At 47.3% G+C, this 23,291-nt stretch overlaps 1 protein-coding gene across 2 annotated transcripts; it reads left to right on the forward strand.

Moving 5' to 3' along the window:
- The first annotated feature begins 3,213 nt into the window (after window positions 1-3,213).
- Window positions 3,214-22,105, forward strand: LOC105260774. 2 transcript variants are annotated; one of them, XM_045062466.1, is made up of 9 exons: window positions 3,214-3,470; window positions 15,718-15,756; window positions 16,516-16,559; window positions 17,044-17,120; window positions 20,609-20,674; window positions 20,815-20,853; window positions 21,098-21,271; window positions 21,567-21,609; window positions 21,941-22,105. In XM_045062466.1, the coding sequence occupies exons 2-9, from the start codon at window positions 15,725-15,727 to the stop codon at window positions 22,060-22,062; spliced, it is 597 nt and encodes a 198-aa protein (XP_044918401.1). In that variant the 5' UTR covers window positions 3,214-3,470; window positions 15,718-15,724; the 3' UTR covers window positions 22,063-22,105. The 2 variants fall into 2 exon arrangements, with proteins under 2 accessions (XP_044918401.1, XP_044918399.1); XM_045062464.1 differs by lacking the exon at window positions 3,214-3,470 and adding an exon at window positions 13,930-14,042.
- The last annotated feature ends 1,186 nt before the right edge of the window (window positions 22,106-23,291 follow it).

The raw sequence follows: 23,291 nt of genomic DNA on the forward strand, positions 1-23,291 counted from the left end.
CAATCAGATTATGAGAATCCTGTTAACTTAAAAAAATTTTTTTTTCATTTATTTTTGAGAGAGACAGAGCACTAGTGGGGAAGGGGCAGAGAAAGAGGGGACACAGAATCCGAAGCAGGCTCCAGGCTCTGAGCTGTCAGAACAGAACCTGACGTGGGGCTCGAACTCACGAACCACGAGATCATGACCTGAGCCAAAGTCAGACGCTCAACCAACCGAGCCACCCAGGGGCCCCTAAGCCTGTTAACTTCTGTAACCTCAATCCCTATCACATGTGATCACATTGTGATCCCTATCACTAGGGATCATCAATCCTAGTGATCACGAGCCAGTGAAGGGTAGCAGTGTTGTTGAGGGTGGAGGTGGGGTAGATTGTATCCAGGAGATTGTCTTGGTCCTGTGTTTGCATCTAAGCCCCTATTTACACTTACATTAAACATTTTACTCCAAATTAAGAAAACGTCAATATTCTGTAGCAAACCATATTACTTTATTGGGGCGGATGTGTTGATATAGATGTAGGTTAAAGGCTACCCACTACCCCCAGCCCCTCTTGCCACTGTCGTTTCCTTTAATGGATTATGCTTTTGGTGTCAAATTGAACATTTTGCCAAGCCCTACATTCAGAAGAGTATCTGTTTGTTTGTTTTCTCTAAAGGTTTTATGTTTGGGGGTGCCTGGCTGGCTCAGTTGGAAGAGCATGTGACTTTTGATCTTGAGGTTCTGAGTTCGAGCCCCATGTTGGGTAGAGATTACTTAAACAAATAAAACTTTAAATTTTTTTTTCAACGTTTATTTATTTTTTTGGGGGGACAGAGAGAGACAGAGCATGAACGGGGGAGGGTCAGAGAGAGAGGGAGACACAGAATCGGAAACAGGCTCCAGGCTCCGAGCCATCAGCCCAGAGCCCGACGCGGGGCTCGAACTCACGGACCGTGAGATCGTGACCTGGCTGAAGTCGGACGCTTAACCGACTGCGCCACCCAGGCGCCCCACAAATAAAACTTTAAAACAAATAAAAGTTTTCTGTTTTATATTTAAATACATGGTGCATTTTTCATTTTGAATTAACTTTGGTATAACATGTTAGATTTAGATATTCTTTTTTTTTTTTTTATTGCCTGTAGATGTCCAATTACTCCAGAACCATTTGTTAAAAAGCTAGTTTTCCTCCACTGAATTGCTTTTGCACCTTTACCAGAAGTCAGTTGAGCATATCAGTTGGTGACAAATTCTCTTAGTTTTCCTTTATCTGGGAATTTCCTGATTTCTTCCAACATCCAATGAGAGGACATTTTCATTGGATATGGGATTCTGGGTTGACATTTCAACACTTGAAAATGTTGTAGCACTTTCTTCTGGCGTCTGTGGCCTCTGATGAGAAATCAGCTCTCATTTGAGTTGATTTTCCCACGTAGGTAAGGAGTTGCTTTTCCTCTGGCTACTCTTTTTTTTTTTTTTTTAATGTTTATTTATTTTTGAGAGAGACAAAGACAGAATGCGAGTGGCTTAGGGGCAGAGAGAGAGGAAGACAGAATCCAAAGCAGGCTCCAGGCTCCGAGCTGTCAGCGCAGAGCCCGACGCGGGGCTCGAACTCACAGACTGTGAGATCATGACCTGAGCCGAAGTCGGCTGCTTAACCGACTGAGCCCCCCAGGCGCCCTTCTTCTGGCTACTCTTAAGATTTCTCCTTTATTTAGTTTTCAGAAGTTTGACCATGATGTGTTTGGTGTAAACTTGTTTGGATTTATCCTGTTTGGAGTTCACTCAGCTTCTTGAGTCTGTCATTTTATGCCTTTCACCGAATTTGGAGAGTTTTCTTTGAGTATTTGTTCAGCTCTGCCCTCTTCCTTCTCTCCTAACATCCGGATAACATGGTGTTTGATCTTTTGAAATAGCCCCACACGTCCCTGATACTCTCCTTGTTTTTTCCTCAGTCTGTTTTTGTGGTTCAGACTGGATAATTTCTATTGTTTTACCTTCCAGTTCACTGGCTTTTTTTCCTGTCCCCTCCTTTCTGCTTTTGAGCCCATTCGCGGAGCTTTTTATTTCAATTATTGTTCTAGAATCGCTATCTGGTTCTTCTTTCTATCTAGTGTTTCTTTGCTGAGACTCTATTTCTTTTTTCTTTTTTTTTTTTTTTTAATTTTTTTTCAACGTTTATTTATTTTTGGGACAGAGAGAGACAGAGCATGAACGGGGGAGGGGCAGAGAGAGAGGGAGACACAGAATCGGAAGCAGGCTCCAGGCTCTGAGCCATCAGCCCAGAGCCCGACGCGGGGCTCGAACTCACGGACCGCGAGATCGTGACCTGGCTGAAGTCGGACGCTTAACCGACTGCGCCACCCAGGCGCCCCTCTGAGACTCTATTTTTTATTTTGTTTCAGGCATGTTCATAAATGCTTGTTGAAGCATGTTTACGATGACTGCTTTAGAATCTTTACAGATAATTCTGCCTTTATCATCTTGCTGTTGGCATCTAGTGATTTTTTTTTTTTTTTTTCTGTTCAGTTTAAGATACTCTTTGTTTTGGGCATGATGAGTGATTTTTTTTTTTTTTTTTATTGAAACCTGGACATTTTGGATATTATGTTAGGAGACCCTGGATCTTATTTAAACTTAAAGAAAAAAATTTTTAATGTTTTTATAATTTATTTTTGGGAGGAGAGAGAGAGTGACAGACAGACAGAGTGCGAGCAGGGGAGGGGCAGAGAGAAAGAGACACAACCGAAGCAGGTTCCAGGCTCTGAGCTGTCAGCATAGAGCCCAGCCACAGGGCTAGTTTGAACTCACCCATGAGATCATGGCCTGAACTGAAATCGAAGCTTAACTGACAAGGCCACCCAGGTGCCCCTAAACTTTTTTTTTTTTTTTAAGGTAGCTTCCTTTGAGACCACTCCTGCAGGGGAAATGGTGGAGCTTCCTTATTACTGCAAGTGAGGAAAGAGGTCCAGGCCCTCCACTGAGCCTCAGTTGACTGTAAGCAGCGGGGTGGGGAGCCCTCAGGGTAATTAGCAGGAGTGGGAGTTCCGGCTCCCTACAAGTCTTCCTCTCATACCTCCCTGCTGTCTGGCTGGTAAGGGTGGGAGTGCCTCATGACTGCTCCTCCCCTTGTGGCTTCCACAGACACCATGAGAGGGAGGTTTCTTTTTACCCGTGATCAAAGGTGAAAGTCCTGACTCTCCACTAGGTCTCCCTTGACAATATTCAGTAGGAAGGGGGAGATCACCAAGTGTGGTACAGCCCAGCACAGGGCCCCGCGGGGCTGCATATGTTGCACAGCAGAGAGTAATGGACAGGAGTCTGGATCTCGGGCCCGGCCACTTATCCTCTGTGTGACCATCGCATGCATTTTCCAGACATTTCCTGAGTGGCGTTCTCTGCTGGTCATTGAGCCAAATACAGAGGACCTGGAGAAGACGGAGACACAGTCCTTGCCCTCACAAGCCGCGGCACTGCCCAAAATCTGGGTAAAATTCTGGGTTGAGGGTGAGGGGCAGCAATGCCTCAAGAATTACTTAGGGTTCATTTCCCACAAACTTGAGGGCTTGGAGTTTTGGTTTTTGTTTTTAATTTTTTTTTAACGTTTATTTATTTTTGAGACAGAGAGAGACAGAGCATGAATGGGGGAGGGGCAGAGAGAGAGGGAGACACAGAATCCGAAACAGGCTCCAGGCTCTGAGCGGTCAGCGCAGAGCCCGACGCGGGGCTCGAACTCACGGAGTGTGAGATCATGACCTGAGCTGAAGTCAGATGCTTAACCGACTGAGCCACCCAGGCGCCCCTTTGTTTTTTTTTTGTTTTGTTTTGTTTTTAATATTTATTTTTGAGAGAGAGAGCACGTGCATGCGTGTGAGCAGGGGAGGGGCAGAGAGAGAGGGAGACAGAGGATCCCTGAGAGCTTGGAGTTTAAAATGTTTATGTAACAAGAAAGAAGTGTGCTATTTTATCATTTCTTGCACATTTGAATTTGTGGGCTGAAATTTGGGGGGAGGGTGTCCGTACCTAACTTCTATCATACCTGCTGTTTTGCATCTCCCTTTTTTCTCCAAGATCATTCTCTCAGTTCATCTAGATCTGATTCATTTTAGTTCTGGAAAGAAGTTGTAATGTGGATATAGCATATTTCGTATGTCAGTTGTTCACCTATTCATAGGCCGAGGTGATTTCCAACTCTGTGCTATTAAAAACAAGAGACAGGGGCACCTGAGCAGCTCAGTTGGTTGAGCTTCTGACTTCGGCTCAGGTCATGATCTCGTGGTCTATGAGTTCAAGCCCCGCGTCGGGCTCTATGCTGATATCTTGGAGCCTGGAGCCTGCTTTGGATTATGTGTCTCCCTCGCTCTCTCTGCCCCTCCCCCACTCATGCTCTGTCTCTCTCTCTCTCTCTCTCTCTCTGTCCAAAATAAATAAACATTAAAACAAAGAAACAAACAAGAAAAACAAAACAAACAAAAAAACAAGAGACATACGGGACGCCTGGGTGGCTCAGTCAGTTAAACGTCCAACTTGGGCTTAGGTCATGATCTCGCAGCCTGTGAGTTCAAGCCCCGCATTGGGCTCTGTGCTGAAGCTCAGAGCCTGGAGCCTGCTTCGGATTCTGTGTCTCCCTCTCTCTCTGTCGCTTCCCTGATCACACTCTATCTTTCTCTCCTTCAAAAATAAATAAACATTAAAAAAAAATACATACGGGGTGGCTGGGTGGCTCTGTTGGTTGAGCATCTGACTCCTGATTTCGGCTCAGGTCATGTTCCCCGGGTCAAGGGATGGACGCCCCCGTCAGGCTCTGCATAGAGCATAGATCCTGCTTGGGATGCTCTCTCTCTCTCTCTCTCTCTCTCTCTCTCTCCCTCTCCCTCTCTCCCTCTCTCTGCCCCTCCCCCGCACATAAAAAAAAAGAATCTTTAAAAACAAAGTACATCCTCGTTCATGCCTCATTTATGCCTGCCCGAGTGGGTATTTCTCTGTACTAGATAACTAGAAATAGAATTGCTGAGGCAAAAGGTATGTGTGTTTTGAATAGATGTTGCCCAATTTTGCTCTCATCAGTGATTGAAAGTACTGGGTTCCTTGTACCCACTTGAGCATTTAACATTGTCAGTTTTACAGTTTTGCCAATTTAAGGGGAGAAAATAATAGCTCTTTTTTTGTTGTTTGTTTAAAATTTTTTTTAATGTTTATTTATTTCTGAGCTAGAGACAATGCGTGGTCGAGAGAGGGGCAGAGAGAGAGAGAGAGAGGGAGGCAGAGAATTCAAAGCAGGCTCCGGACTCTGAGCTGTCAGCGTGGAGCCCAACGTGGGGCTCGAACCCATAGACCACGAGATCGTGACCTGAGCTGAAGGTGGCCGCTCAACCAACTGAGCCACCCAGACACCCCAACAGCTCTTTGTTTTAATTTTCATGATTACTAATGAAATTGAGCTTTTTATGTGGCCACTTACATTTCTTCGTCTTCTTTGCCCATTTTTCTATTTCATCGTCCTATTGATTTGTAGGAATGCCTTTTGTAGTCTCTCTATTCATCTTTGTCACATATACTGCAAACCTCCATTTCTTGTTTGTTTTCAGTTTTGTTGATGGCTTTGTCATATAGAGATTTGAATATTTATATAGTATAAATTTACTTGTAAGAAGATCTCTTCTACTCCTGGGTTACAACATACTCTTTTTTTTAAAGCATTTTTTTAATGTTTATTTATTTTTGAGAGACAAAGAGACAGAGTACACATGGAGGAGGGGGAGAGAGAGAAGGAGACACAGAATCCGAAGCAGGCCCCAGGCTCCGTGCTGTTAGCACAGAGCCTGATGCGAGGCTCGAACTTGTGAACCGTGAGATCATGACCTGAGCCAAAGTCTGACGCTTCACCGACTGAGCCACCCAAGCGCCCCCAAACATACTTTTTAAATACTTTGGTAGACTCTCTTTGAATGCTTTTATTTATTGTGGAGTGCTATTAGTCTATGTAGGGTCATGAAAACACACTGCTAATCAGGGTATGCTTGTGGTTAGGCTTTGGGGCACCGGGGCTCCCCATTCCTGCTGGGTGTTAGTTACCAGCCATAAAGCACTTCTCTGGCCAAGAATTCTCACATTTGGGGCACCTGGGTGGCTCAGTGGGTTAAGTGTCAGCCTTCGGTTCAGGTCATGATCTCAGGGTCTGTGAGTTCAAGCCCCACATGGAGCTCGGTGCTAACAGCGAGGAGGCTGCTTTGGATCCTCTGTCTCCCTCTCCCTCTGCCCCTCCCCCTCCCTCTTAAAAATAAACATTAAAAAAAAATTCTCACATTCATTGCTCTCACCTGGTGATTAATCCATGTTTTTGTCTTTGCCGCAGGTGAGGAGAGAGGAAGCCCATCAACCTTCTGCTTCACATGAATCCCCCGAGCAGTTATCCTAATAGGGTTCTGTCCTGCTCCCGAGATCTAGCATTTTAATGAACAGAGACCCCCAGAGACCTTCCACCTTTCACGGTGATGCTCCTGCCTATAATCTGTGCTTTGGTTTCCTCTGTCAACCTCATTCTGCCTGCCTTCCATTCTTGAGGGGTTCCTTATAGCTTCTAGTTTAACAGGGCCCCGCTCTCTGTTTTCCTGCACTATTACGGATTTATTTTCAGGTCTACTCTCTTTCACCTCTGTGGTTTGAGGCAGGAGAGAGGCAGTGTCCACAGGTGGCAGGCTGATGTCTGGGCCCAGTGGCCACGGAGAACCTTTCTGTTGTCCTGACACTGACAGCTTGGCTCAGCATAGAATTCTTGGGTCACAATCAATCATTTTCTCTCAGTACTCTGTAGAACGTCATCCACTCTCTGACGTTCTGTATTGCGAGTGGTAATTGACGCATTCTGATTCTTTATTCTTTTTAGGTAATCTGGGGTTTTCCCCTCTGCCTTAATGTTTGCTTGCTTTCTTTCTTTCTTTCCTTCTTTCTCATTCTTTCTTTCTCTTTCTTTCTTCCTTCCTTCCTCCCTCCCTTCCTCTCTCTTTCTCTCTCTCTCTCTTTCTTTCTTTCTTTCTTTAGATTTTAAGTAGTGTCTACACCCAACATGGGGCTTGAACTCACAACCCTGAGATTAAGAGTCACATTCTCCAGGGGCTCCTGGGGCTCAGTCCTTTAAGCGTCTGACTTTGGCTCAGGTCATGATCTTACGGTTTGAGCCTCACATTGGGCTCTGTACTGACAGCTGGGAGCCTGGAGATTCTGTGTCTCCTTCTCTCTCTGCCCGTCCCCTGCTCACACTCTGTCTCTTTCTTTCTCAAAAATAAATCAACATTAAAAAAAAAAAAAAAAAGAGTCACCTTCTCCACTGACTGAGCCAGCTAGGTGCCCCCTTAATATTTTCTTTATCCTTAAAATTCAAAAATCTTACCAAGATATATATGCTTAGTGTTATTTTTGCCTTATTAAGTTAATCTGAAAGCATGTGACTGATTAAGAGTCAAAGCTTCCTCTACTTCAGGGAATGTTTTTATTTCATTGCCTCTCCCTCAACTCTCTTTCCCCCCGGTGTTCTTATTTATGACTATTTGGTCTTCTAGGTTTGTCCTCCATCTGTTTTCTCTCAAATGTGTCCATTCTTTATCTTTTGCCTCTGTGTTCTGGGAGAATTTCTTGGTCTCCTCTTTTAATGCGCTAATTCAGTTTTGTTTTGTTTTGTTTTGTTTTGTTTTTGTAGTATCCAACCTGCTAGTCAGTGTTTCCATTACATTTTTTAAAAGTTTATTTATTTATTTTGAGAGAGAGAATGAGCAGGGGAGGGGCAGAGAGAGAGAGGGAGAGAGTGAGAATCCCAAGCTGGCTCCACACTGACACGGGGCTCAATCCCACAAACTGCAAGATCATGACCTGAGCCGAGATCGAGAGTCAGACGCTTAACCGGCTGAGCCACCCAGGCGCCCCTCCGTTACATTTCAAAACTTAGTGGGCCCTGGCTGGCTCATGCGGTGGAACGTGCCACTCTTGATCCTGGGGTTGTGAGTTCAAGCCCCAAGCTGGGTGGGGAGATTACCTAAAAAATAAAATCTTCCAAAAAATAAAATAATAATAAAATTTAACTATTGGCCTGCATCAGGGTAAGTTTTTGTTACTGCTTACAGTTTCATAGATACAATGTCTTCTTGAATATTGTTGAGAATACAAAATAGGACATTTCTAGTTTTCTGCTATTTTGGGGGGTAACTGTCGCTTAGGAGGCCATTGATTGCTCTGAATCCTCTTGCGGAATTCCTCCTTTTGGGTCGCCAGTTCTTTCCACAGGCCTTTTTTTTTTCTGTTTCTTATCCTTATAAAGAAATACCTATGTGTGCTCTGTTAGGAGTTGAGGTAGGTTCTTTTGGAGATTACGCGAGTACCTGTTTAAACGTTTAAAGGATGTTTGCAGTGTTTAAAGTCTGGAGGAAGAGAAGATAGGACCGTTCATATAACTTTACTCTTTTTAAAAACAACTTTATCGATGTGTAGTTGACATACAGCAAACTGCACGTGTTACCGTTTGATATTTTGATATGCACTTGTGAAAGCATCACCACAATTAAGACAGTGAGCGAAGCCGTCACCCCTAAAAGCTTCGTCATGTGCCTTTGTAATCCCTCCATCCCATCTCTTCCTATTCCTACCTCCATCCCCAGGCAACCGCTGATGTGCTTTCTGTCGTGAAAACTTACTTGCATTTTGCAAAATTTTATATAAATGGAATCATACAGTATGTATTCGTCTTTATTTGGCTTCTTTCACTCAACAAAATTATTTTGAGATTCGTCCTTATTGTTATGGGGATCAGTAGCCCATTCCTTTTATTGCTGAGTGTATTCTGTCATACAGATGTGCCGCCACAATTTGTTCATGGGTATTTGGGTTGTTTCCACTTTGGGGCTATTATAAATAAAGCTTTTATGAATATTTGTGTGTATGTCTTTGTACGGAATATGCTTTCTTTCTTGGGTAAATACCTAGAGGGGAATGGCTAGGTAACAGGGTAGGTCTATGTTTTTGTTTTTTTATAAAATTTTTTTAATGTTTATTTATTTTTGAGAGAGACAGACAGACAGGGAGCGAGCAGGGGAGGGGCAGAGAGAGACACAGAATCCAAAGCAGGCTCCAGGCTCTGAGCTGTCAGCACAGAGCCAGACATGGGGCTCGAACTCACAAACTGTGAGATCATGACCTGAGCCGAAGCTGGGAGCTTAATCGACTGAGCCACTCAGGTGCCCCATGTGTTTTTATTTATTTTTTTAATGTTTATTTATTTTTGAGAGAGACAGAGACAGGATGAAAGTGGGTTAGGGGCAGAGAGAGAGGGAGACACAGAATCCGAAGCAGGCTCCAGGCTCCAAGCTGTCAGCACAGAGCCAGATGTGGGGCTCGAACTCACAAACCTGAGATCATGACCTGAGCTGAAGTTGGGCGCTTAACTGACTGAGCCACCCAGGCACCCCATGTGTTTTTATTTTTAAAGAAACTCCCAAACTCCAAAAAGTGGTTGCATCATTTTATATTCCTATCAGCAGTGGTTGAGAGTTTCAGTTACTCCACTTTTCATCAATGTTTTATATGGTCAGTCTTTTTAATTTGAGAGAGTCTTTAGTAGGTGTGCAGTGATATCTTATTATGGTTTAATTTGCATTTTCTTTCCTAGTGACCGGTGATGTTGAGAGTCTTTTCATGTGCTTATTTTCCATCTATCTATCTTCTTTGGTGAAGTACCTATTTAAATCTTTTGCCCGTTTTAAAAATCACTTGTTTGTTTTCTTATTATTGAGTTTGAGAGTTCTTTATATATCCTAGACAGATTTCTTTATTAGATATATAATTTGCAAATATGTTCTCTGAGTCTGCGGCTTACCTTTCTATTCTCTTAATAGTGTCTTTAGAAGGGAAGATTTAGATTTTTATGAAGTCCAGGATATCAGTTTTTTTCTATTATGGATCATGATTTTGGTGTTATATTGAGAAATCTTTGCTTAATCTATAGTCACGAAGATTTTTTCCTATGTTTTCCTCTAGAAATTTTATAGTTTTAGGTTTTAGATTTAGGTCTATGATTAATTTTGAGTTATTTTTTGTACTTGGTGTGAGATATGAATCAAAATCCTCTTTTTTCCTTATGAATATCCAGTTTCTCTAGGACCATTTTTATTGAAAAGACTCTTTCCTCCAGTGAATTACCTTTGCACCTTTGTCTAAAATCAATCGACAGTGTACGGACCTTTATCTGGATTCTATTCTCTCCTGTCTCTCTTGACATCAACAACTTCATATTGTCTTGATTCCTAAACAACTTTTTTTTTTTTTTTAATTGTTGGGCTATTTTAGGCCCTTCATATTTCCATTATGAACCTTAGATAAAGCATATTGATTTTAACAACGAAAAAAAGTTCTCTGGAACTTTTATTACAATTACACTGAATTTATACATCAGTTTGAGGGTGGAATTGACATCTTAACAATCTTGAATCCTCTGATCCATGACCGTGGTATATCTCTTCATTTATGTAGGTCTTTTTTAACTTCTTTTAGCAGTGCCTTGTGGTGTTTACTGTACAGATCTTGCGTACGTCTTTTGCCACATTTTCCCCTATAAATTTCATATTTTTGATGGTATTATAAATGGTATAATTAAAAATATTTCAATTCCCAGTTGTTGCTATTATATAGAAATGTAATTGATTTTTAAATACACTTTATTTTTTAGAGCAGTTTTATGTTCACTGCAAATAGAATTTATTTTTACATATTGATCTAGTATCCTTCAACCTTGCTAAACTATAGCAGTTTTTTGTATGATCCCATAGGACTTTATACACAATCATGTTGTCTGTAAAATATAGTTTTACTTCTTCTTTTCCAATCTGATCGCCTTTTACATCTCTGTCTGTCTCTCCAGTTTTCTTTCTTTTTATGTTAAGCTTTGAAGTTCATTGGAAGGATTGGTCGTCTTTTATAATGGCTAACGCTGATTGTCAAATTTGAAAAACATTAGTTTAATCAATAAGCAACATTATACATTTGCAAGTGAAAGGCTTTGGTCTCATTTGCAATTTGCTACAGAAATTGATGGAGAAAACGTTACAGCTCTTTTATGAAATGGACACAAACAGTATTATAAGTTATATAAAGGGATGAATCATTGCAGTAATGAGGCTCTGACTCTAGAAATCTGTTACTCAAAGTATACAGTTTGACTTCAGGAAAAACAACTGGCAAGTGGTAATAAATCAGATTTGCAGACGTTAGGTTGGTTATTGGACTAGATTAGGCATGGTAAGGGATGTTCGATGTATGCTTTCTCACTGACATCATTGCACCATTCAGGAGTAGAGTAGGTTTACAAATGGTGTAAGGGGCAATTACTTCTCTTTTTTCATTGAGTTCATTGTCTAAAACTTCCAGCACAATATTGTATAGAAATGATGAGGGCAGACATCCTTGCCTTATTCCTGAACTTAGGGGGAAAGTGTTCAGTATTTTCCATTGAGTGTATTGTTAGCACTAAGTTTTTCATAGATGTCTTCCATCAAGTCAAGGATGTTCTCAACTACTCCTAGTTTTCTGGAAGTTTTTCTTCAGGAACAGATGCTGATTTTTATCACATGTTTTTTATGCACCTGTTGAAATAATCACATGATTTTTCTTTTTTATTTAGTTACAATGGTGAATTATGTTGATTGCTTTTTGAAGGTTGAGCCAACCTCGAATTCCTGAGGGTTAAACTCCTTTGGTATTATGTATTATACTTTTCATATGTTGTTGGTTCCAAGTTATAATTTGTTAATAATATTTACACCTATGTTTATGAGGGATGTTGTTCTGTAGTTTTCTTGTCTGGGTTTGTCTGGGTTTGATATCAGATAATGCTGCCCTCAATGTCTTCAATAGATGTATTATTCAGTGTTTGTATTTCTTCTTGTCTGAGATGAGGTATTTAGTGCCTTTTAAAGATTTTGTCTATTTCCTCTATGTTGTCCAATTTATTGGCATGACATGTTCATAATATTCCCTTATTATCATTTTGGTATCTATAGAATCTGCTTCATTGTCACCTTTATCATTCTTGATATTAAACACTCATATCTTACTTATTTTTTTCCTGGTTTAGTCTGTCTATAGAATTATGCATTTTGTTCTCACAAAACAAGTTTTTGGTTTTATTGGTTTTTTTCCTATTGTTTTTCTGTTTTCTATTTCAATTATTTTCACTTTAATCTTTTTTATTTCAATTCTTGGGCTTACTTTGGGCTTTATTTGCTCTTCTGTTTCCAGTTTCTTAAAGTAGAAACTGAGGCAATTCATTTGAGACATTTGTTATTTTCTTTTTTTTAAGTTTATTTATTTTTAAGAGACATGGAGCATGGAAGGGGCAGAGACAGAGGGAGAGATAGAGAATCCCAAGAAGGCTCTGTACTGTCAGCACAGAGCCCTATGTGGGGTTTGAATTCACAAACCATGAGATCATGACCTGAACTGAAGTTGGACATTTGGCTGAGCCACCCAGGCACCCCACATTTGTTATTTCCTTTTTTAAAAATCTTTAAAATTTTATGTATTTATTTTGAGAGAGAGAGAGAGAGAGAGAGAGCAGAAGAGGGGCACAGAGAATGGGAGAGAGAGAATCTCAAGTTGGCTCTGAGCTGTCAGCACAGAGCCCTATGCGGGGCTTGAACTCATGAACCAGGAGATCATGACCTGAGCCGAAACTGAGAGTCCAGCACTTAACTGACAGAGCCACCCAGGTGCCCCTGTTATTTTCTAATATAGATATTTTTAGTGCTGTGAGTTTTTCTCTAGGTAGTACTTTAACTGCATTCCACACATTCTGATATTTTTTTCATTTTCATTCAGTTCAAAAAACATTTGAATTTTCTCTTAGATTTTTTATTTCACTTATATGTTATTTAAACATGTGTTTAGTTTCTAAATATTTGGAGATTTTCCAGGGATCTTTCTGTTACAGATTTCTAATTTAATTCCATTGTGGTCAAAGAACATACTTTTTTTTTTTTTTTTTTTTTTTTAAGTAGGCCCCACACCCAATGTGCAGCATGAACTCACAACCCTGAGATCAGGAGTTGGATGCTCTCCTGACTGAGCCAGCCAGGCACGCCCCAGAAGTGACTTTAATCTTTTAAATTTAGTGAGGCTTGTTTTATGGCTGCAAATGTGGTCATCTTGGTAAATATTTCATGCATATATGAAACTATTCCTCAGGGTCTTTTTTAAACGTTTTATTTATTATGGGGGGGAGGGGCAGAGAGAGGGAGAGAAAGAGGGAGACAGGATCCCTAGCAGGCTCCGTGCTGTGAGCACAGAGCCCCACATGGGGCTCGATCTCATGAATTGTGAGATCATGACCTGAGCCGAAATCGAGAGTCAGATGCTTAACGGGCTGAGCCACCCACGTGCCCCTAAGCATTCCTCAGTTTTACTCACCCATACTTCTGTCATTAGTTACATTCATAGTAATTTGGGGAGGGTAAAAGTTACTGTCTTGAATCAGAATATGTCTATTTGGTGTTGTCAGGCTCCTCGAAGGCAGGCTCTATGTCCTGTTTGCCTTTCTATCCCCTCCACGTTTTTCCTGCCCCCAAACGGAGGCTCAGCGGACCCTGGTTGAATGAATGGATGAATGGATGACAGAAATGGTTAGGCTGTGTTCCTGTTTTTGATGCAGAAAACATCCTCTTGGGTTACGTGACAAGACTGAGCCTTACACACCTTTGTGTCTTTGAGTCCCTACAGGACTCGGCACGTAACTTGACACATCGTAGGGGCTCAGGCAGCTGGTGGTGGCCTTGAATGGAACTGAAGAGACAGCTCCAAAGGTCCCGCCTCTGACCTTTGTAGGAGGTTTAAAGGCGCCCTGAGGCAACTGACGAGCTGTTCTGGCCACAGGTGGAGAGGCTGTCCTGTCATAAAGCCCCCTGGGACGTGATGTCACACACAGACACCACTCTCCTTGCAAAAGGGAGGGGCCGCGCCCCGGCCCCCCACACTGAGCCGGGCTGCAGTGCCCTTCACGGGCTCGGTCCTGGAGCCAGAGGGAGGTGAGTGGGCTGCCTGGACACTGAAAGGGTCGAAGGGCACTCTGCAAATCGCCATCAAGGTGGGCCGCTGTGGTAAGGCGGCTCGAAGGGCGGCCCTCAGTAACGCGCCGGAGCAGGTGGAAGTTGTCTTTGCGACTCTCAGCTCACCGTCCCCGCAGCCCTTCCTGCCTGGCCTTCCCCTTCTCCTTCTCTCCCTCTCAGGACTCATTTCCTCTCCTCTCCGCCCCCAAACCGCCTCTCAGAGAAAGCCTGATAACTTTGCTCACGCCAAGTTAGAAATGACTAGAAAGCTTCCTGCCGAACATGTTGCCGGCAGTTTTCTCAGAGAAGGTGACTCCGGACAAGGGGGGCACCGTAGTGACCTGCGGAGAGGTGAAGTCAGCCACGCCTGGAAAAGGCCCACTGGCTTTGGTGGCTCAGCGCTGTTGGTGACCTTGGCCAGAGAGGTTTTGGAGGTTTGCGGGGACAGGACCACGCTGAAGCAGCCGTGGACCGAGGGGAGGAGTGAAGACGCTCCCTGCAGTCGGCCCGAGGGCTGGTGTGAAGGATAGGGCGCCATTACAAAGGTAGCTGGGAAGGGATCTGGTTCAAGGGAGAAGGCCTTTTTCAAAAATTCTTTTTTTAATGTTTTTATTTATTTTTGAGACACAGAGAGAGACAGAGCATGAGCAGGGGAGGGCCAGAGAGAGGAGGAGACACAGAATCCGAAGCAGGCTCCAGGCTCTGAGCTGTCAGCACAGAGCCGGACGCAGGGCTCGAACTCACGGACTGTGAGATCACGACCTGAGCTGAAGTCAGACGCTTAACTGACTGAGCCACACAGGCGCCTCGAGAAGGCCTTTTTTTAATGGAACACATGAGTGATGTGTGAAATGCTGATTAGGAGCCAGTAGAGAAGGAAAGGCTGAATATACCAGTAAGAGAGGGGACCCCAAACACCCGGACTGTGAGAAGACCCGATGGCGTGGAGCACACAGTGGGGCTGGGCCCAGAGAGGTTTAAAGGGAGATTCCGAAATAGTCCCTGGTGAGAGTAGGGAGCTCCCTGGGAAGCGGAGGCTCCAGGCCACACTGGGTCCCGCTCACAGTGGAGACCTTGACTTCACAGTGGTGGTGGTTCGTATGGAATCGGCCACCGATGGTGGGATTTCAGTCAGAGAGGGTATTTTGAAGAGGCCAGGGATATCCCCAGGACTCCTAAATTATACTAGTAAATAATAATGATTAAAAGCTACCAATACTTTTGAGTAGTTTCTGTTATGCAGCATTTCTGAAATAATTAGCCACCTACATCTGGGGTCATTTTTTACCAAATGTTCAACAGAGCGATACCTTTTTCCTTACTCCTCTCCCAACCCCCTTTTCCCATCCCGATTCTCTGGGAGCTGCCTTTCCAGCTCTGAGGGTGTTGAAACCAGCTTTTGCTTGGGGCTCTGAGGTCTTGGGAGGAATCCCTGAGTGTTTTCCAAGCTCTCATCGCTAGCCCACGCCATCCTGAGTTTGGCTTCCGGCTGTGACCTGCAGGCCATCCCCGGGCTGAGCCCTGTGGGCAGATGTCCTTGCCATTCCCCCCACTGCCTCTGGCCCACTGCAGTCCCCACAAGCCACCAGGTAAAGGAACGCTGGGATCCCCGGTCTGCGTGATGCATTGACTGCTGACCATCTTTTCTTCGTAGACTGAAAATGGTGTTTGGACTATGCTGCCAGAGAGAGAGGTGAGGTTTCAGCGGGCCCTGTTCCAGGGCCTCCAATGACCAGGAAGGGGGACCCCCCCGCCCCCGGGTCTAAGAGGCAGGAAAATAGGGTTCTCTCTTCCCTTTTCCTTGACTGTTACAGTATCCCTGGGACTCAGGGTTGGGGTGGAGGGCCTGGTCCTGGCACGTGGGGGACATGCCTCTGTGTGTGTGTGTGTGTATGCTTGTGTGCGTGCGCGCGCACACACACACACACACACACACACACTGGGAGCCAGTGTCCTGGCAGCATCAAGATGCTCTGCTTCTCCCAAGGGAGGGGTCCCAGAAGAGGAGGGTGAGTCACGGGGATACTATTTCTGATCTGGATTGTGGGATCTGTCCAGAGTAGGGGGAGCTTTGGAGGACTTCAGGGAGAAGAGCTGACCCAGCGCTGAATGAGCAACGATGAATGCCCAGCCAACGCTGGGTCCTTGCTCTCTGGCTGGGAAGGCAAGGTGGACCCGTGGAACAAGTACAAGAGGAAAGGAGAAGGGAGTGTGCTCCAGGCTCCAAGGCTGGCTGTCAAAGCTGGCAGAGGCACCGAGCCTTGCCTGCGGGGCAGAAGAAAGCCCAGGCTGGGCCCTGTTAACGGCTGAAGGATTTATTCACCCGCAGTGTCGGACACGCTCTGGTGGATGCGGTCCTGGGGTTTGGGTTGGGAGGAGAGCCGCTACCCACCCACCAGCGAGGGCATGAGACAACACCCCAGCCTTACACTCAACTCTGCTTTCCTTCCAGGCTCTACAAGTCCCTGTACATAGTACAGGTCTTCGTTCTTGCAGGTAGGAGCCTGGGAGTGAGTGACGGCAGGAGCTGGGAAGCTGGCTCCCACCTCAGGGCCGCCCCCACCTCCGACCGCCTACCGGGGCTCCTGAGGGCCCCTCCAAGGCCGCCCAGCTCCCAGGGACTGGCCGTGCAGCTCAGAGTCAAGGCTGCCCTTCTGTCCCTTTCTTCCCTTCCCTTCTTTCTGCCCTTCGTAGTTAAGCTAGGATTTGAACCCACGTTTGCTTCTAAAACCCATGCCTCCACGCTCCCCAGAAAATCCAGGAACCAAAACCCATACAATCACAGCAGTGATCTTCCAATTTTTGCTTGCATACCTTTTGAGAAATCATACATCCTGCATACATTTTGCTGCCTACCATCTTTCATTATAAGTTCAGTTTAAAAGGCTATGGTTTCTGGTATATTGTAAATACTGACATTTTAAAGTGATTACATCACTCTTTTAAATGTCTTAACTGGTCTTTCTCCACCCGCCCTCAGGAGTGGTGTACTACTATTTTCAGGAGTCTGTGGGGAAGCCAGTCCCGGACCATGAGATCGCTGGGGAATCCTCACAGGTAGGCACCTCGGGGGCCTAGAGGCTGGGATGGTCTCACTGTAGCCTGAACAAGGGTCACGCTCCTTGATCTCAATTGTTGACTGACCGTGTGTGTGTATGTGTGTGCATGCGAGGGCTCTGCAGAAATTTGCTGTGTTCCTGGCAAAGTGTTAAAACAGAGGCCCCACCCCCCACGGGCTGGCTGGCTGGTCACTGCGGGCCTCTGTGGCAGTGGCCTCCACCATCCAAAAGGAACAGATGATCCCCCATTCATGTGAGTAGCCGTGGAATGTGGTTCAGCGCCCATGGGTGGATGAGGTGGTGGCGGGCAGGACACCTGCCTGGGGTTGCATACTCTCCCCCATGTCCCAGATCCGAGAACCTATGGCCGAAGCCCCTGCTCCCAGCCCTGGGTCAGAAGAACGCAAATGGATGCTGGACGCTCACCCAGGGCCACGTGTTAGATTACGTGCTGTCCATCTGTTATGTCATTTGAGCCTCACGGCAACCCAGCAGCTCACACTTTACACAGATGGGAAACAGGCCCCCAGAGGGACTAGATCCAGGTCGCCCAAGTGATAGTACAGAGCCACATACCTGATCTCTGGGGGCCTCCTTTTTCTGCACAGCGCTGTTGGGAAGAGGAGAATCCCATAGAAACAAGGTTATCCGTGGCCCAGAAACTCTGAGAAGTATGTTCTACACCTTCTGGGGGTGACCATTCAGAGGTGGGGAGACCCTAAGAAGGCCCATGTTGGCAGGTGCCTTGGAGACCACTGAATCCAACTTCACCTCCTTTCTTTGTTGTTGCTGATTCTTTTTTTAAATTTTTTTTCAACGTTTTTTATTTATTTTTGGGACAGAGAGAGACAGAGCATGAATGGGGGAGGGGCAGAGAGAGAGGGAGACACAGAATCGGAAGCAGGCTCCAGGCTCTGAGCCATCAGCCCAGAGCCTGACGTGGGGCTCGAACTCCCGGACCGCGAGATCGTGACCTGGCTGAAGTCGGATGCTTAATCGACTGCGCCACCCAGGCGCCCCTGTTGTTGCTGATTCTTAAAGCAACCGGTCAAATTTCCATTTAAAAATTTATTGTCACGGCACCTGGCAGCTCATAGGGTTAAGCTTCCAACTGTTGATTTCGGCTCAGGCCGTGATCTCGTGATTTGTGAGATGGAGCCCCAAGTCGGGGCAGTGTAGAGCCTGCTTGGGATTCTCTCTGTCCCTCTTTCTCTGCCCCTCCTCCACTCGCTCTCTCTCTCTCTCTCTCTCAAAAATAAAAATAAACATTAGCCAATGAATTCCTACAGTGGAAGCTGAGGATGTAGCTCTTGTAACAACTGCACATTTACTGCCCCTCCAGCACTTCACCTCCCCCAGCCTTCCAGTGTAGACAGCTATAGCCTTGTTCTGGGGGTGTAAAATTTTTAATTTGAGTAATGACAATTTCGCTTGTTAAAATCCTTTAAGTAACATTGCTGTTTTGCTGTATTTATATCATTTTGGCTTTTAAGCCCCCCCACCACGGCAGTGGGCTCTTTTTTCTTTTTCTTTTTTTTAAATTTTTTAAATGTTTATGTTGAGAGAGAGAGAGAGAGAGAGAGAGAGAGAGAGAGAGATCATAAGTGGGGGAGGGGCAGAGAGAGAAACACACACACAATACAAAGCAGGCTCCGGGCTCCGAGCTGTGCGGTGCTCTAACTCACGAACGGTGAGCTCATGACCCGAGCCAAAGTTGGAGGCTTAACCGACTGGGCCACCCAGGCGCCCCAGTGGCCCCTTTTTTGACAGGCATACACAGCTGTGTAAGCAGCACCACAACCCAAACCAGAAACAGTTCCATCCCTTCTGACAGTCCCTCCGTACTCACGGGCAGCCAGTCCTTCCCCACTGCCCCCGCCCCGACCCAGGGAAGAGTTTTCCGTTCCCATACTGCTGCCTTGGCCAGATTGTCCCGGAAGTGGAGGCATCCCCGATGCGGCGGCGCTTCTGGTCCCTCGCTGCGCTGGGTGCGCCTGAGGCCTCTCTGGGCGCATGCGCAGCAGTAGTTTGTGCCTTGCAGCGGCGCAGGCGTCCTTCGTGGGGATGGACCGCAGTTTGTCCACTCCCCGCTTGAGTTATTTGGGTGTTTCTAGTTTGGGACAGTGACAAATAAAACCGCACTAAATATTTGGCTACAAGTTTTGTGTCGACATCGGTTCTCCTTCCGCTTCGGTAAACACCGGGCCCCGGGAGTGGGGCGTGTGGTTAAGTGTGCGTTTAGTCCCGCAAGAAAACCGGGACTTTTCCAGAGCGGTTGCTGCCGTTCTGCGCTCACACCAGCCCCGAATGCGAGATTCCGGTTGTCCCACATCCTCCCCAGCACTTGCCATTGGTTTTTAGCCATGCCAGTGGGTGTATATCAGAATTTTTATTAGACCAATATTGAGGGTTTACATTTTTAAACTATGAAAAATAGTATTCCTAGCGGAGCCAGGAATAGTATACCATGGCCGCTCTTCGTGTGTGATTTTGGTCCTGCCTCTTTTTTAGTTTTCTACCTACAACTTATCCAAGCTGTCTGCCAAAAAATCAGTCTCCTTGCAATACATTTAGAAAAATTAGGTGCTTTATCAATATGATGGTTTTCGTGGAACCATAGCTCATGGAACCCTCCCTCCTCCTGTTTCCATATGGACAGGACACCCTTCACGATGTTCACCGCCCAGCTGTCCCGGGACCTCTCTTTCTCATGGGCCTGGGGAGCACTCCACTTCTCCCATGTTGGGGAGCCCACATCACTCCTTCATTTGGGTGGGACCCAACCTCTAGGAGAACCCCTGCTTCCTGAGGGGGGCGTCTTTAGATCTCACATATCTGTAACAGTCTTAATTCATATTCGACCAAGAGTTTGGATAGATACAGAATTCTAGACTAGAAGTATTTTTCTCATAGGGTTTGAAGATCCTCATTGTCTCCTGGCTTCAACGACTTTCAAAGGAAAGTCTGATGAAAGTTGAATTCCTGAAACAGACTTTTTTCTTTGTATTTCTGGAAGTCTGGGGGTTCCTTGTCCTCAGTGCTCTCAAATGTATTGATGGAAGGCTCTGGGGGTGGGTCTCCATCATCCCTTGTCCTAGGTCCTTGGTGATTCCTTCTCTTCTGGAAACTCCTGTCCCTCCCCTTTGGGAAATTGTCTTGATAAAAAAGGGGTGTGTTCATTGGGTATCTCTCCCCTGCCACCTCGGTCTGTGGTCTCTGTTCCCTCTCTCAGAAAGATCTGTGATTTAGCTGTGGGAGCTCCTGATCTCCTCTCTGTTCTTTCTGGGGGAAAAAAAAAAATTTTTTTTTTCCAACTTTACCTTCTACACTTGGATTGGATTTTTCATTCCCATTATTATATCATATTTTTGTGGTAGTTTTTAGGCGTCTGTGCATGCAGACATCGACAGTGGATTAGTGTGTAGCTGACGTGGACTTAGACGTCACCTCAGCCTTGCCTCCCCCCTCTCCCTCCTTGTCACGCAGCCCGTAGGGGAGACCTTAAGGCCAGTGTGGGGGCTGATGGATAAGTGCTACCCTGCGACCACTCAGGTAAGGGCTGGGGACCCCTCTTCCCCTGGAACGGGGTGGCTGTCCCGGGCGTCCTTGGTAGGCTCAGTGAGAGGATGGGCCAGGCAGGGAAGGACTCCCAGCCCCTCGCAGCCGTGAGTCACTTCTGTTTTCCTCTGTAGAGACGCAGAGTCAGGAGTGGGAAGAAGCAAGCCTCCGAGGTAAGTGAGGCTGGCTCCTGTCAGAGCTCCATGAGGCGCAGAGACACCCCAGCTCGTGGCAGGGGAATCCCCGGGGTAGTGGCACCCCCCCCCCGCCCCCCAGGAAACTCACCACTCACTGAGCAGGGAAGGACTTCCTTGGAAAGGCAAAGAAGTACACACGCTCCGGGTGTAGAGAACGGGGAGGGAGGAGGCATTCTGCGGGCCTTTCTGCCCCCCTCTACCCTCCCGACCCTCCCTGCAGGCCATGACCCCCAAGGCAACTGGAGGACTGAATGATGCTGCGAAGGAGGATCCTGACATCTTGGCTCAGCGTGAGGGGGAGGGGAGGGCCCCAGAGGCGGAAGCAGCCAGCTCCATTCCCGCCAGGAGGGAGAAGGCTGAGGAGGAAGAGGTGGCAGGGATCCCAGACTGGGAGGTAAGGAACAGCCCCAGCGTGGGCCCCACTGAGAAGCCCCAGAGCCCGGCAGGGTGGGGGCCGTGAGGGAGAGGGCAGTCCTGGGGGGATGGGGCACCCCCAAGACCACTGGGCCGAACCGCCGTCCCAGTGGCGCAAAGGGCCGTGCGGAGCTGAGAGGCCGCGCTCCCGGTGTGAGCGGAGCGGGTCTGAACCCGGCCTCTCCTGACTCCCTGTGAAGGGAGGCCTTAGTTTCCCCATTCGTGTAGGGCAGAACCTGTCTCATCCCACCACTGTGTCCTTTCTTTCTTCCCAGGACAATAAAAAGGTCCGTAAGGAGATGGCAATATACCCTTCTGGTAAGATGGCAGGCCCCGCCCCGACGCAGGACTCCCTCCCTCCCTGATGGCAGTGACCCTGCAGAGGTCACAGATCGCTCCTCTCAGACCTCCTGCCCTGGGTGGGGAGGGCAGGGAAGAAGCCCCGGTGTCCAGATGCCGCATCCCCCCTAATGTCTCCCCTGCCTCCTGCTTCCTTCCTGGTAGCCGGGAACTTGGAGCCACTCCCCTGGGGCTGGGGGAACGGCCAGCCTTTCCTGAGCCTGTCCCCCCAGCATCAGAGGGCGCCCTGGCCCTGGGGAAAGGTCCTCCCAGCAAGGGATCCACAGGCATGCGTGTTTGTACTTTCTAGAGGCCTCTGAGGTGGCGAGTGAGGAGGAAAGGCCCGGGGCCTGGGTCCCCCAGCTCCTGAGGAGGCTCTGGCTGGGCTGGTTCCCAGCCCCTGACACCCGGAAGACACAGAACCACGAATGACAAAGTAGCCAATAAATCCACAGTTACTGCTTCTGCAGACCCAGCTGCCTCCTCTCAGAGGCTTCGTGTCGTCAAGAACCCAGTGAGACCCTGTCCACAGTCCCTGTCCTGACAAGCTGCAGGAACACCACCTCCTGCCACTGAGCCCTGACACGACGGCAGATACTCTGCACGGGCCCTCTGACTCAGTGCCAGGGGACAGACCAAGTCCCCTGAGTGCTGAGAGCCGGGCGGCTCCATGTCATGAAGGCACTTAGAAGGTGCTGGTGGGACCTCTGTCAGGGATGCTGTTGGGTGTGCGTGTCCTCTGGTAAAAGAAGCCTGGGGGAGGGGGCGCTTCTGACCTGAGTGTCTGTGGTCCCCAGGCTGTTCCCTAAATGCACCAAGGGGGTCTGCACAAGACTTGGCGAAGCATCCCATTGTCAGAAAGCCTCAGGTGCTCCCCAGGTGCGCAGTCCAGAACCCGCCGGTTGTGGGGGTGGGCACGGAGGGGGGACAGCAGTCCTGCTCCTGGCCACGGCTCCAGGCTAACAGGGTCACAGCCCGAGAAGTCAGAGCAGGAAGACAGGACCCGGCAGCCATCTGACGCCAGCAGCTCACTGGCTGAAGGGGAAACAGAAGCCCGGGGCAGGGGGGGGGGGGGACTGGCCCAGGGTCACACAGTATCCTGGCAGAGCAAGGATGAAAGCCAGGTGTCCTCCTCCAGGGTCTCCACATGGCCTCCTCGTCCTCTGACCATTCCACTGTCACATGGGTCCAAGGTCGACCCCCGTCCCTAGGGCGTGCCTGTGGCCCACAGGTCTCCCTGCCTACCCCTGGCCAAGTCTCCCAAGAGCTCAGCCTGACCCAGCCGCTCAGAGGACTGTGCCCTAGGCTGGAGCCAAATGAGTGTCTTCCTGCTCCAGCCTGGCCACGAATGGCAAGTCCTGAGCAGGTGCCTGAACGCGAGCGTTTCCGAGGGGCTAGGAAACGGGGCCCATCCTAGTTTGGGGTGACTGAAAGGCTCAGGGAGGTGGCTCACCCCTGGACGGCCATGAGGCTTCGCAGGGAAAGCTCTGGCACCTGAGGACCGAGCCCCAGGTGTTAACCTGGCACATCCCTCCCGGCCCTCCCTGAGCGCCTCACCTTCGGGGCTGTCGTAGATGAAGTGGGGCAGAAGGGTTGAAGGTGCTGCTGAGCTGCTGGCCTGTGGTGTGGGGTGGGCGGTGTTGGACCTGAGGTGGGGGTGT

The sequence above is a fragment of the Felis catus genome, chromosome B4 (genome assembly GCF_018350175.1).
Source record: "Felis catus isolate Fca126 chromosome B4, F.catus_Fca126_mat1.0, whole genome shotgun sequence".
Taxonomy (NCBI): Eukaryota; Metazoa; Chordata; class Mammalia; order Carnivora; family Felidae; genus Felis; species Felis catus.